We start from the raw sequence: 14,786 nt of genomic DNA, 5'->3' as shown, positions 1-14,786 counted from the left end.
GCCATTTCCAATGGGTTGTCCTATCCTTTGACATCAAAATTGCCCCTTCTCTCTGTCAACAACATGTGGATACTATATTTCTACCCCTTCACCACATTGGTGTGTGGCCTACATTGATGATATCATCTTTTTTTTAAATTTTAAAAACCACATAAGAGACCTCTTTGATTTCTTCAAATTACTACAGACAAAAAGGATTAGCACTCTCTCCAACTAAGTGTGAATTTGCCACACTTAAAACCAAAATCCTAGGAGTTATTGTTTGCAATGGTACTATTAGACTCCGGGAACATGTAGTAAAAAATATCATTGAGAATTTTGAGACCTCCAGGCTATGGCAAGTAATACATCATGATGAACACAGATATGGGTGAATAAATGTCCTTTTTGTATATTAAAAAAATGCTTCTTGAGAAGCAAAGAAAAACCATTTTACACACATTTACTAAACACGACTAGATATAATAAAAATTTAACACTCTCTAACTATTTTTAGTTTGAAAGGTTTCTTGTATTGATGCATGCGAAGCCTCAAGGTAGAGGCTGTGTTGTGTACTTGGTCTCTTGTGTGATGTTGCACTATGCTAACTATCACACGTGGTAACTTGTGTCCCACTCGGAAACGTCCTCAGATTACCAAGCAAAGATGTGGAATTCGTCACTCGTGGTGTCATACGCTTAGAAAACAAGAAATCAGAACTGTATTATTAATTTATTCTATAACAGTCTTGTTAGAGACCCATATTACAGGGTGCCGAGAGGCAGGTTTTATTTTGCGGGGGATCTACGAGAAGAGATGGAAAGAGGCACGTCCCTCCAGCCTATGGCAATTGATACATCATGATGAACACAGACATGGGACACAAATAAGTATATTGCATATTAGAGTCGTGTAATATTTTAGTTTAGGTATGCGAGGTTCTGGTGCGCCAGCCAGCAAGTTTGTCGGGGTTGTCAGCGTCGGCCTTGGAAATTGCCGGGTGCACGAAGAACTCCACAATTGTTGGTCTGCCGTCGACAGTCTCCAATATTTGTGTTGCTGAGGCGCGAAGGGGACTGCCTTTGAAGCCAAGGTCGAAGTAGATCACCCGTCTGCGCGTGTTTGACGTCACGAGGCTCTCACCGCCTCCTCCGTGAGAGCCGGGACTCGGATTGAGGCCGAGAGCCGGTTTGTCCTGGGCAACAGGGATGGTCCATTCAAAGCCATTCTCCGCAATCCAGTGCTTAGCAACCTTGTCTGCGTCTGCGCCCGCCGCCTTCTCAACAGCCTCTTTAAGGGCCGCCGGGGGGTGGTTGAGAGGATCAGAGGCGAGGAAGTAGCGCATTTTTTGCCATATTCTGAAGGTGTTGGAATCAGGATTCTCCTTGTACATGTCCTTCTGCAGTTTCCCTTTGAAGTGCCAGCTCCCATCTGGGTGTCGCTCGAACCACTCAATGCGCTCTTTCCACTCCAGCTCGGGGGAGTCGATTCCCTCGCCGGACAAGACGCCTGCCTTGCGCTTGCTCACTTTCAGCGTCGCTTTTAGGTCGAATGTGTGCCCGATTTGGCCGCCTGTTATCGGCTTGACATTGTCAATGTTAACAGCAGAGATGGTCATTTGCGCCTTCCCAACCATGTTGAAGAGGAGCTTGAAGGTAGGACGATCTTTTCAGCACCAAAGCTGCTTCGACTGGCAGCCTGAATTCGCAAAGTTGCAATTCGTGGTAAGTGCAGGTGGAGATCTATGGATTGATGATGATGATACGTAATGAAGCAGGCTTAGCAGATTTATATTGAACTAGCGCGAGTTTTAAATTCTAATTACCGTGGGCCAAAAGTCCAGAATAAAAAATAGAAGCTTCGCTGATCACGGCACACGGGATCAAAGTTGACCCGTCTCTGAGGAGGGCTTTTTGCCATGTGTCTGCGTGCATGCGCTTTGCCTTTCTCCATCCCATAAGTGATATTTTAGGACCTCCATAAGAGTATACAAAGCTTCTTTTAGTAATTGTCAACCCTTCCTTAGATGTAAGGTATGGATTTGGGGCACACGTCATGGGAGTGGGGACAATGCGTAAGATTCTCCCCGAACTCTTGGTGCTAGTGTTTTTCCGGTGTTCCACACTAGGGTTTGAAAGCACGTTACTTGTGGCAAGGAGGTTCATGGGTTGTTGATATAAGGAATATAATTCAAACTTGTAAAGTTTTGGCAAGGAGCTTCATGGGTGGTTGATACAAGGAATATAATTCAAACTTCTAAAGTTTTGGCAACTTGGATTGATATCTTTGTGCTAGTGTTTTTTTGGTGTTCCACACTAGGGTTCGAAAGCACGTTACTTGTGGCAAGGAGGTTCATGGGTGGTTGATACAAGGAATATAATTCAAACTTCTAAAGTTTTGGCAAGGAGGTTCATGGGTGGTTGATACAAGGAATATAATTCAAACTTCTAAAGTTTTGGCAACTTAGACTGATACAATGTTGAATATATGAAAATGTGGCACTCATTGTTTGATATATGGGAATTAAAAGACCAACATTAACATAATCAAGCCCAAATTATATTCCCAAAGAACCCTTATGACCATTTCTCAAAGAAAAAACACATTTAATGGTGATTTCTATTCACATTGAGCTTATCATGGCATCCATATCATCCTCACATATTAAGCCTACTATATTACATAAATTTAACAATCCGTAAACATTACTAAAAATTAACTGTCATTCACGCACACACAATTAATAATTAATAGCATGTATCTATAATTATATATGTATAATATATTAATTAAAATATAATTATATATCTTTGATTAATAAATAAATGAGATATTAGTAATTAATGATTTATACTTAATCAATTACATCAATATATTTATACTTATATATATATAATCAATTATCATATATATTAAATATTAAATAAAATTATTTATATAATTGTAAGTATATATATAATATAAGTATTAGCTATAAATATGTATATTAATTATAGGTTAAGTATAATTTACAAAATAATATTGAATTACAATAACAATATGGTACACACACACACACACACACACACTGTGTGTGTGTGTGTGTGTCCTTTATCGAGAAGAGAAATAAAAGGTAGGAAAAAGAGAAGGTTTTGGGGTTGATGAGAGACTACTACATGATGGCACCCCCAAAACCTTCTAATAATAGGTAATAGAATGTGTGTGTGTGTGTGTGTGTGTGTGTGTGTGTGTGTGTGTGTTGTAAATAGTACATATATACTCATGCGTGTGTATGTGTATGACTGAATCACACACACACACACATTTTCTTTTTTTTTCTTTCTCCTTGTTTTTTCTATGCTTTGCACATGTGTGTGCGTGCATGTGTGTGTGTGTGTGTGTGTGTGTGTGTGTGTGTGTGTGTGTGTGTGTAATATGTGTGCATCTATTTCTATGGTCTCATAAATGTGTATTCTCTCTCTGGCTCTCATTATTTTTATTTTCTCTCCCTTAGTTTTCTTCCTCCTGTCTCTCATCTTTCTTTATCTCCTATATGTGCATTTTATCAACACATGTGTGTATGCATTCTGTGTGTGTCTACATATGTGGGTATGTGTATGTTTGTAAGTGCATATTTTATAAGTGTGTAATCATTCTCTCTCCTTTGCTCTCTCTCTCTCTCTCTCTCTCTCTCTCTCTCTCTCTCTCTCTCTCTCTCTCTCTCTCTCTCTCTCTCTCTCTCTCTCTCTCTCTCTCTCTCTCTCTCTTTTCTCTCACTTATATATATGGTTAGATGTGTGCGAGTGTGTATGTGTTTTATACATGTGTATCCATTTTGTGTGGTCCCCCATAAGCATACATACTCTCCTCTCCTTTTTTCTCTCTCTCTTGTCTCTCTTCTTCTTCTTATTCTTTTTTATACACACACATTTTTTCCTTTTGTCTCTTTTTTTTTAATATGCTTTGTGTGTATACGTGCGTGTATATATGTACGTATGTATATGTGTGTTTAATAGGTATGTATCTATTTGCGTGCTCTCGTAAATAGGTGTCCTCTCTCTCCCTCTCATCATTTTAATTTTCTCTCCTTTTTTTTTCCTCCCCTCTCTCTCATCTTTCTTTACCTCATATAGGAACATGTGTACTCTCATGTGTATATATGTGTATGCATATATGTATATACTTTGCATATATATATATAAAATATATATTTGTGTGTATCTGCATATAGGCATGTGTGCATGTTTGTGTATGTTTTATAAGTATATATCCATTCTCTCTCCTCCTTCTCTCTCCAAATACTACTCATATATATTTATATGTATACGAGCATGTATGCATAAATGCACACATGTGTGTATATGTATGCGTGTATTATTCACGTATTTTTATCATTTGTGCATTTGTGTGTGATTTTAGAGTACCTACACAATGCGTGAACATGTTCAATCATTAAAATTATTATCTCTTTCCATATGTTCAATAAAAAAATAGATTCAACTCTCTTTTTATAGTATATATGTATTTGTAGATGTTTTTAGCGTATGTAACACCTTGCATACACATATTCAACCATTAAAATATCATATAATCTCATATATCTAATTAACAAGAAATTCATTGAGAGAGAGAGAGAGAGAGAGAGAGAGAGAGAGAGAGAGAGAGAGAGAGAGAGAGAGAGAGAGAGAGAGAGAGAGAGAGAGAGAGAGAGCCACATAAAAATTTTCAAAGATTCACATTTTTCCTTTTCATGACAATATCCAATGCTCAATCAAAATAGAGAATGTGTGTGTGTGTGTGTGTGTGTGTGTGTGTGTGTGTGTTCAATTAAAAGAAAGAGAATGTGTGTGTGTGTACATGTGTTCTATTGAGAGAGAGAGAGAGAGAGAGAGAGAGAGAGAGAGAGAACATAAATATAACCCCCACTCACCCTTCAAGAAAAAGTTCTCTTCATTTCTTGAATACCAAACTTCTTCTCCTTGTGCCATATTGGCCTAGAAACCTTCTATTTGGTTCGGGATCCTCAAGGCAAAGCTCTAAATAATGTTGCAAATTAGAGTTGGAAGCATGAGAGAGTGTGCACAAGAGGGAGAGAGAGAGAGCTCAAGTACAAGAATAAGATCTTGTTTAGTCAGTTGTTCAAGGTACAACTAGTATACTCTCCTTAACATTGAGTGTGTACTTTAGGTTGTTTATATAGCCTCTCTGGAGGAGTTAGGGTTAGGGTTTCCCTTTGTTCCCATGTCCTCCAGTCCATTTACACCTAGCTACCCTTATCCTCTCCAGTATAAGGAGAGTTCCCATGCTTACTTCTCAACACACCCCCTCAATGCCAAGTTGCATTGGATAAAGCATGATAGAATGCCCTCCCCTTAATCCACAATGAGATGCCTTTATAAATCAAGCTACAAAAGAAGGTTATAGGTAGAGAGTGTTACAAGACTCAAAAGAGTCGGTCATTTGTGGATTGGGAGGCAAAGTTGGCCTCCAATTCCTTAGGTACTTCTGGAACACTGGACACTTACTGGTGATATGCCCGGTCTTTTTCATTTATTACACTTTATTTTGTCAGGATATTTCTTCCAGCAATCGCTTACAATATGCCATTTTTGGTGACAGAGGAGCACTTAGTAGAAGCTGTATGGACTAACACTTGCTCACGGGATGGTTTCCCTTCTCTTCATCCAGATATGACTGGATGGTACTTGCCAAGGTTAGGTTTGGAATATTAGTTAGGGTAGTTACAAGGGTTGGAAAGACCTTCTTCACAGACTTAAGAAGGATGGCAATGGCATCTTCATCATGAATGGGTGCTTGAACGAAGGCCAACTGTGTCATAAGCCCCTTCATATGTGAAATAAACTTGCTGAGATCTTATACATGTTTATATTCCAAGCTAAAAAACTTAATCTTTAGAAAGATCTTGGAGTTCTTCCTTGTAGCGTCATAGAGCCTTTCAAGTTCATCCCACTTCTCATTTTGGCAGTGGAGAGTTGGTCAATATGATGAATTAAAGATTCATCTAAATGAAGCATGATGATGGCCTAAGCTCTTTCATCATCTTCTACATCAAGGGGATTGGATGGGTCAATCACTTTGGTCCCTTTTATGAAGGGCCAGTAGCCTCGTTTCATCATTTTATATTTTACCAAAACTTGCCAAGGATGGAAATCTTTTCCATTGAACTTGCAAATTTGAGGCCTTACATCAGCATAGGCCATGGCCATTATAGGAAGGTCTTACCTATTGCCTTAAGCAATGGCAATGTCTAGTCCTTTACAGGTGGCCAAGTACAACCGAATAGCAGAACTGATAGCCTAATAAATAACCAACTTTTAAATTTGTAGAGTTGAAAAAGGTTGGAAATCATACATATGCAATATCTCAAGATAGGATTTAGGAGGTCTTGTTCTTCGAACAACCCTTGATTTAAGCTTTATTGTTTTCCTAGGTTTCAATGAGGTGAGCTTTGACTAGACTTCAGGCTCCTCCTAATAACGTGGCCTATTAGATGAGTTCTTGGTGGAGCACAGCTTATCAATCAACTCTATGCTATGGGATGAATCAGAGGAGAGTACAATAACACTCATATCTCTGCTGATTTACCAATAGCAAACAGTAAGGAGCATCAGTTGAATGCATTAGTAGTGCTAAGAAGCACTCTTACCAACATCCATTCTAATACTCATAATGTAGGTTGATCTTTACAAGCTTGATATTGCCCATGGAATGAGAAGCACTCTGCATTTAAGCTCCACAGGGAAGGAACAAATCTTGACAAGTGTTTTTTAGTTATTAGAATCACTGTTGATAATGCCCAAGTTGAGAAAAGTTGAAAATGAGTGAGCTTTGAAGCTCTCTGGCTATGGCTTCCAAAAACAAACCACAGTTAGGGCTTGGCTCATAGCCACGAGCACAAGAGGAATTTGTCAGAGAGAGAACTAGGGAGAGAGAAAGAGGAGAGAGAAGACTGCAGAAGAGAGAGAAAGATTACAGGAAGAGAGAGAAGAAGAGTGATGAGGAGAGAGAAATACTAGATTTAGAGAGAGAAATACAGGAAAGAGGGAGAAGCCATAGAAGCTGTGAGCAGAGAGAGAACTAGGGAGAGAGAAAGAGGAGAGATAAGACTGTAGAAGAGAGAGAAATACTGTAGGAAGAGAGAGAAGAAGAGTGACGAGGAGAGAGAAAGACAGGAAAGAGGGAGAAGCCATAGAAGCTATGAGCAAGATAGGAGAGAAAGATTGTAATTGTATTAATGTGTCAAAAAGATGTGAAAAATTACATGTCCTCTCCTTTTATACCAATGTCAGTGTGACATGGCATAATATCAATGTTATTTACACTAAATCCTTATTCCCAGCTTCTTACAGAATTTCTTCAAACCCTCTTAGAGGGAGATGGCCCACTGGTGGGGCTTTGAAAGCCCTATGGTGGCCCCCATGATTGCGCCTTCTACAGATCGTGCTTCAGCTTGTATCATGCCACCTGCAAATTTGTGCCAAATTTCACGATTTGTGCAATTCTTCCCTCCACGATGCCTTATGTCAGCCTTTGATGTGCCACACCAAGTCACCCTGAGTTGAGGAGAATATCTCTAGAAGAATTCAGGAGCTGAAATGCTCTCCCTAGGTCCTCCAATAGAGGTGGGTCAAGCTGGCTATGGTGGAAATGATGGCAAATGAGAAGACAAGATTTCTTCTTGTGCACTTAGGTGTGTAGAAAGGCTTAGGGAAGCTGAGGGATCAGTGATGACTTTGATACCATGTTGCAAATCAGAGTTGGAAGTATGAGAGAGTGTGCACAAGAGGAAGAGAGAGAGCTCAAGTACAAGAATAATATCTTGCTTAGTCAGTTGTTCACGGTACAACTAGTACACTCTCCTCAACATTGAATGTATACTTTAAGCTATTTATATAGCCTCTTGACGAGTTAGGGTTAGGGCTTTCTTTTGTTTCCCTATCCTCTAGTCCATTTACACCTAGCTACCCTTATCCTCTCCAGTATGTTGAGTGTTGAAATGACTTGTTTTTTGGCTGATTTTTGTTGTTTTTGAGAGCTGAATGGTTGATTTTATGAGATGATTGATTGATTTGGAAGTGGTTTGAGAGTGTTTTGGATGATATTGATTGGGTTTTGGAAGATCATGATGTTTATTGGTGGTTCTGTGATGTTCTAATAGGTTCTGATTGGTTCTGTATACCTTCAATTTTGCTATGTTTTGGTCTGTTTTGGTCTGTTTTGTTCTGATTGTCTTCTATAAGGAGGGATGGAGTATTGATTGATGAATATTGTGATCTTGTGAAAGTTTATTGAATGGTTTGTGAGAGTTTGGAATGGCTTAAGTATGAGTTATGTGGTTTTGATGACCTTCTGTAGGTCTTCTGTAGAGCTTCTGTCTCTGTTTTGTTCTGTTCTGTACTGTAGCTGTTCTGGTATTGTTCTGTGAGTGTTCTGTATGCTTCTGTATGTGTTCTGATGGATGAGAGTGTAGCTTGGGAAAGTTTTCTAGCCTTGGAAAGAGGTGAATACAAGTGCAAAAGAGCTGGAAGAAGTGGAAGAAGTAGCTGCTGAAGACTCAAGTGAAGACTAGAGTGAAGTGATAGTAGTGAGCTATGAAAGGACACTGTAGTGGCTCTCGTGACTCTTCATATCAGACATACCTCTTGGGAGGGGTATCCACGACCTAAGAAGGATTATTGAGAGTGATTTTGAGAGATTTTAGTGAGGATATGATGTATTATTGATAGAGAGAGAGAGAGAGAGAGAGTCAGAGATAGCCAGTTCTACTGAAACAAAGTGATTGTATATGAGAGATTGAGAGAGAAGACTATGAAGATATTAAAGATGAATACTATGTGATGTATTTCCATTCAAAGATGGTGTATTCCTTTACTTTCTTTGTTCTATTGATGGATTTTGTGAAGATGTTGAAGAATATGGTTGATTCTATCAAATCTGTGGGAGATCTACATGATGCTGCATGAAGATTTGTTGTGCCTGATGTTCTTTTCTTCATTGTGATTATATAAAACATGATAAACAAGCTTGTTGATGTTACAAGATAGATTTTCTTGCAAGAGAATTCCCTTTTCCTTGGTGTTCCTCTTGGGGCTTCATGTTTTTGGTGCGCAGCCGGGGAAACTTGCCATCAACAAGCACCAAAAGAGGCTGAAAATGAAGGAAATGGCATTGCCAAGAAGAGAAGAATTCAATGGATGTTTATAAAGTTCCTTCTTCCACTGAAGAGTTGGAATTTCTCATAATCAAAGCCACTTTCCACAAGAAGTTCATCCCACAATGGCGGAAACACATCACCATCATGATGCATGCTCTATGTGGTGGACAGTTTCCTCTTCCTATTGAAACAGCAGAAACTTGCATCTTGGTGGCAAACTGTTTGGGAACAAACTGAAGAGTAGAAACAGGGAGAATGACCATCCATGGAAGATTTGGCATTCATTGAGAAGTTTCCAGACAACATCAAGTGGGAGATTGTGAAGAAGCTTCAGGAGTCTTGGTCTGTAGAGGTTCACAAAGACAAGAAGGAAAAGAGTTGGAATTTGTTCGTAGATGCTCAACAACAAGATACATGGGATGCTTGATGCACTGATAATCTTCTGTTTGTTCAACTAGCAACCCACTGGAAGCTGGTAGACAGAGTGTTTTTCACAACATACACTGTTGAAACCATCAGAAGTTGGCATTACTATGATGATGGCACCACCACAATGCTCAGACGTATGCATTTTGACACCTTCAGAACCGAATACCTTCCTTTGTGCAGTGACATGAAAGCAGAATTCAGGGACATTGAAAAGAAAGAAGTAGAAGAAATGTTGGCAAGAGAGTCCTCCAGAGACTGAAGCCTTCTGTTAACCCTCTGTGGAGCACTAACAACATAGTGGAGCCACACCCCTGATGAATGATGCAATAAAAAGGCAAGCGTCAGAACGAGTCCAGAGGTACGTGAGAAGAGAGAAAGAAAGAATCAAAGCCGAGAGCGAGCTCGCAGCAGAAGCCGCCTTTGACGCCCTTGCAGAACTCTTTATAGAAGTCCCAATGGCACATCAAGCCCTTCCTCCTCCTGTTGGAGGTCCACTTCCAAGCCAGATCTGTCCTGGAAATATTGATGACAGGCCAGCGAATGTAGTCCCATTGCCAATTTTTAAGGGAGAGTACAATGAAGACCCCGATCTTCATGTAGCAGAATTTATGGTAGCATGTGTAGCTAACAATGCCAGAACCCCTAAGCATTGGTTGGCAATATTTCCCGCCACTTTCAAGGGCGCAGCGTTTCAGTGGTATGAGAGACAAGCAGCAGGAACTTTTGGCACATGGGACGACCTGAAGTTGGCCTTCCTCACTAAATTCAGGCGTGAAGGTTTTGAAGAGCGGATGAGAGAGGAATTTATGAACCTAAGTCAGTCTTCTGGAGAATTAGTGGAAGCTTATGTCTCACAAATGGAATCCATCCTGAAGAGATGGACTAACCATAATCTAGATGATGGCATTCAGAAGGGGGTGTTTCTCAGAGGATTACAACCAGAAGTTCGTAAGTTTGTGGAGCTGCAAAGGCCAGCCACCCTGCAAGCTACAACAGAAGGTGCAAGACTGTACGATGAAGTGGAAGCTAGACTAGCGATGAATACAGGAAGAGGAGTCCTATCTTCTCTGATGCCAGGAATGATGTACCCACCAAATGCAGTTCCAGGGACTGTTCCCTATCCCTACCAACAGATGCCCTCGGTATCACAGTACAATGCACTAAATCCACAATGGCCACAATCCATGCCTCAAATGGTGGTTCAACCACGACAACAATGGTCCCAACCAATTTTCTCCATGCCAAATCAGCAGCAACAGTGGAATCCTACCAACTGGAGCCAACAGCCAACAGTTCAAACAGGAGCTCTGAATCAGAACCAAAACAGAGACCCCTCTGTACCAGCCCAACCCGTTTATGCAGTGATTACAGAGACTCCTCAAAACCCTCCTGCCAGTGCCTCAGGAGGAGAAAGCTTGAAGGATTACTTATCTAACTCAGTTGCAAACATCAAAAAGGAGTTGATGGATGTGATTACAGAACAACTACAGACGTTGAAAGTGAATACTGCTAGCATATCCAATGTTGCAGGAGCAGGAAGAGATGTGATGCGGTCAAATACTTGGTGTGGTAAGTGTCATCAAGCAGGCCATTTAGCCACTGAATGTACACGAAAACCAACCATTCCTGGAGCCTTTTGTTCCAACTGTTTACGGAAGAACCATACAGAGGACATTTGCTCTCTGAAGGAGATGCATGATAGGAGAAGGAAGGAAGAAGACGCAAGATTCAACTTGCTGGAATCCAAAATGACAACACAGGATATTGGACCCAAGCCTAGAGAGTTTGGTCCTAATTTCGGACCCAGAAGATTTCCTTCCCAAAGTTACAGAGGAAGACACTCTGGCGGTGGTCAGAGATCAGAAGTGGAGTGTTATAGATGTTGAGAAAAGGGACACATTTCACCAAATTGTCCAAATCCTAGAAGGTCAGTGGATTACAAGCCCTTATGCAGTCGATGCAAAGGAGAAGGCCACACTGTGTGAATTGGAAATTGCTGCCATCACGCGTGCAAAGCAGAAGGAACCACCTATCCAGAAAGAAAATAACCCTCCAGCCAGAACAGTGAAGTTCAATCTTCCACCAGAAGAACAGAATAGAACAGAGCCTAACAGTGCCGTACAGAGCACTACAGTGCCACAGAGAGTTACAGAGACAGTTACAGAGACAGGACCAGAGGTCCAGGAGATAGAGGAAGAGGCGGAAGTGCCACAAGTGGCAGAAGAAGTTTCCATGATGCCTATGTTGAAAGAAAGAGGGAAAATGAAAATGGGTGTTGCCCCATTCCCTAACCGGTTAGAGAAGCCAATGGATCCTATTAAGGAATACGATCTAGTCAGAGATCTAGATACCTTTAAACCAAACCTCACATTCTGACAATTATTGATGTTGTCTCCCAGTTGCCGGAAAAGATTCAAAAGTATACTGACAAAAAGACGTGGTTTAAGGATTGCTCCCTCAACAGTGACAAAGTCCAACAAGGCTCCAGTTCCTGTCAAAGAAGTGGATGTGGCTAACGCTTTCCTAGATCCGGGTACCCCAGAGACTGGTGTGTGGATAGAAGGCTGCTTCATTTCAAATGCACTGATTGATGGTGGTTCATCAGTAAACATTATGACAGATGTTACAATGAAGAATCTAGGCTTACAAGGTGTGCAACCAACCCAATGGCTCATTAGACTGGCAGATCAGAGTAGAATCAAGCCTTTGGGCATTCTCCCATATGTGAAGACTACAGTGGCTGGAAAAGATTATTGGCTAACCTATTTGGTGGTTAAGCCAAACTCTTATGGTACATCCTATCCTTTGTTACTGGGCAGACCATGGCTTTTTGAAGCCCGAGCAAGGACGGATTGGTTCAAAGGAACCTTGACCTTGGGTAGAGGACCCAATAAAGTGGTGCTGAAGCTATATGGTTCTCAAAAAGGACATGGATCCACCTCCTTGGAATTATCTTCTGACTCCCCTAATGAGGCTACGGATGGAACATCAGCAGACGAAGATGCTGTCAAACATATCCTTCCTAAGAAAACAGTGGCACATTCCTTAATAGTGGATACTGTAAGCAGACTTCCAAAAGATGCAAAGCCATTATCAATGGGTGAATACTTCCTGCCTGAACCAGGAATGACTTCTGAAATCACTTCTGACAGTGAGATAGAAGCATGGATGTACTGCTCTCCCTGTTACATGGCCATAGCAGAGACAGAGACAGAGGCAGAAGAGGAAACAGAGAATCTGTTCTTATGTTACAAAGCGCCTACAGAGACAAAAGCAGAGACACGAGCAGAGACAAAAACAGAAGAGGATGAATATGATATGGACGAAGAAGGTGATGAAAGTGAGCCAGAAGAATCTATCCCACCTGAAGAGGATACATTTGAGGAAGAAGATCCAGAAGCTTCAGAAGCAGAAGTACCATTTGGTCTAGTAAATGGATCTTCTCATATGCAAAATTCTTATAAGACGTGGGTTAAGAAGAACAAGCCGTCTTTTAGCAGTAGCTCATACCGTCCTAACCCATCCTTGCCGAAGAAAGATGATGATGATGCACCGTGCCAACAAGCACCAATCCCACCAACCCAATAGGTATCAGAGGGTCCCTGTTATGTGACGTTCCTGGATATGTCATCTTCAGAAGAGGAGTCTTCAAGCCAAGAGGTAATTAATTTTGAAACCAAACCCGAAACGTCTCTAATCCCATTCAAACATCTTAAGGAGCAACCTAAGTCTCCACCAAAAGAAGAAGTTGGTTCTAGTGGGACATCAGAAGAGGATACCACTCCCTTGAAGGAGTCGGATCTGTATCCAGAAGCAGTCCGTGGGACCCTCATCCGTGAAGTAGAAGGTGAAAGGCAGTTAACTTTTGTGGATGCAGAAGGCACTGAACGCCACTTGAAGGTGGGTAGCAGCCTCCCAGAAGAGGAGTTGTCAACCTTGTACAACTTGTTGAAAGAGAATTTGGACGTGTTTGCATGGTCCTACAAAGACCTAAAGGGGATTGATCCCACAATATGTCAACATCATATTGACTTGGAGCCTGATGTCAAGCCCGTACGGCAACGATAGAGGCGAATGAACCCAAATTATTCCACATTGGTGAAAGCGGAGCTGCTGAAGCTTCTGGAAGCCGAGTTCATCTATCCAGTGGCAAATAGTGAATGGGTTTCACCCATCGTGGTTGTACCCAAGAAGAATGGCAAATTGCGAATATGTGTGGATTTCCGAAAGCTTAATTCCAAGACAAAGAAGGATCACTTTCCTATCCCTTTCACAGACCAACTGTTGGACACAGTGGTAGGACATGAGCTTTATTCCCTTTTGGATGGATTCAGCGGATACAACCAAGTGCAGATCGCAGAAGAAGACCAGTCCAAAACAACCTTCACCACAGAATGGGAAACCTACGCTTACCGAGTGATGCCATTTGGGCTCTGCAATGTCCCTGCTACTTTCCAACGAGTCATGATGGCCGCATTTCAAAATCATCTGCACGACTTCATTGAGGTATATTTGGATGACTTCTGTGTCTATAGTTTGATCCGTGAACACTGGGAACACCTGGAACAATGCTTTGTCGGGAGTATGACAAATTCTTCCATTTAGCTAAAATTTCTCGATATAAGCAAAAGAAATGGCCTGGCTAAGGCTGGGATTTCCCTCAACCCCGACAAATGCATCTTTGGGGTCTCTTTTGGAGTTCTATTGGGCCACATTGTCTCTGCACAAGGGATATCAACAGACCCTGCAAAGATCGAAAAGATCGCAGCTCTGACAGCACCCACCAACCTCAAACAATTGAGGGGATTCCTAGGCCATGTGGGTTACTACAGAAGGTTCATAGCTCATTTTGCAACAAAGGCAACCTCCTTGCACAAGCTTCTGAGGAAAGATGCAGAGTTTACTTGGACGGAAGAATGTGACAAAGCCTTCCACACTCTGAAGCAGTGGCTGATTGAGGCACCCATTCTGCAACCTCCTGATTGAACGAAAGAGTTCCATGTACACACTGATGCATCAATTGAAGGCTTAGGCGCAGTTCTCTGCCAAAAGGGCTCCTCTAAGCTGGATCAACCGATCTATTATGCAAGCCGAAAAGTCACTAATAGGGAACGGAACTATACAGTGACAGAGCTGGAGTGCTTGGCAATGGTGTTTGCCCTAGAGAAGTTCCGCCATTACCTTCTATCCACCCACTTTAAATTTTATGTGGATCATGAGGCC

The 14,786-nt window shown here is 41.3% G+C and overlaps 1 protein-coding gene across 1 annotated transcript; it reads right to left on the bottom strand.

Moving 5' to 3' along the window:
* Positions 1-678: 678 nt before the first annotated feature.
* On the bottom strand, positions 679-1,740 carry LOC148028468 (uncharacterized). Its single transcript, XM_087690283.1, has one exon. It carries the CDS (start codon positions 1,614-1,616, stop codon positions 906-908), a length of 711 nt encoding a protein of 236 aa, XP_087546409.1. The 5' UTR covers positions 1,617-1,740; the 3' UTR covers positions 679-905.
* Between the last annotated feature and the right edge of the window lie 13,046 nt (positions 1,741-14,786).

The sequence above is a fragment of the Lygodium microphyllum genome, chromosome 12 (genome assembly GCF_053477565.2).
Source record: "Lygodium microphyllum isolate KBCC chromosome 12, Lygodium_microphyllum_v1.1.10, whole genome shotgun sequence".
Taxonomy (NCBI): domain Eukaryota; kingdom Viridiplantae; phylum Streptophyta; class Polypodiopsida; order Schizaeales; family Lygodiaceae; genus Lygodium; species Lygodium microphyllum.
This window is presented reverse-complemented; position numbering and strand designations above follow the sequence as displayed.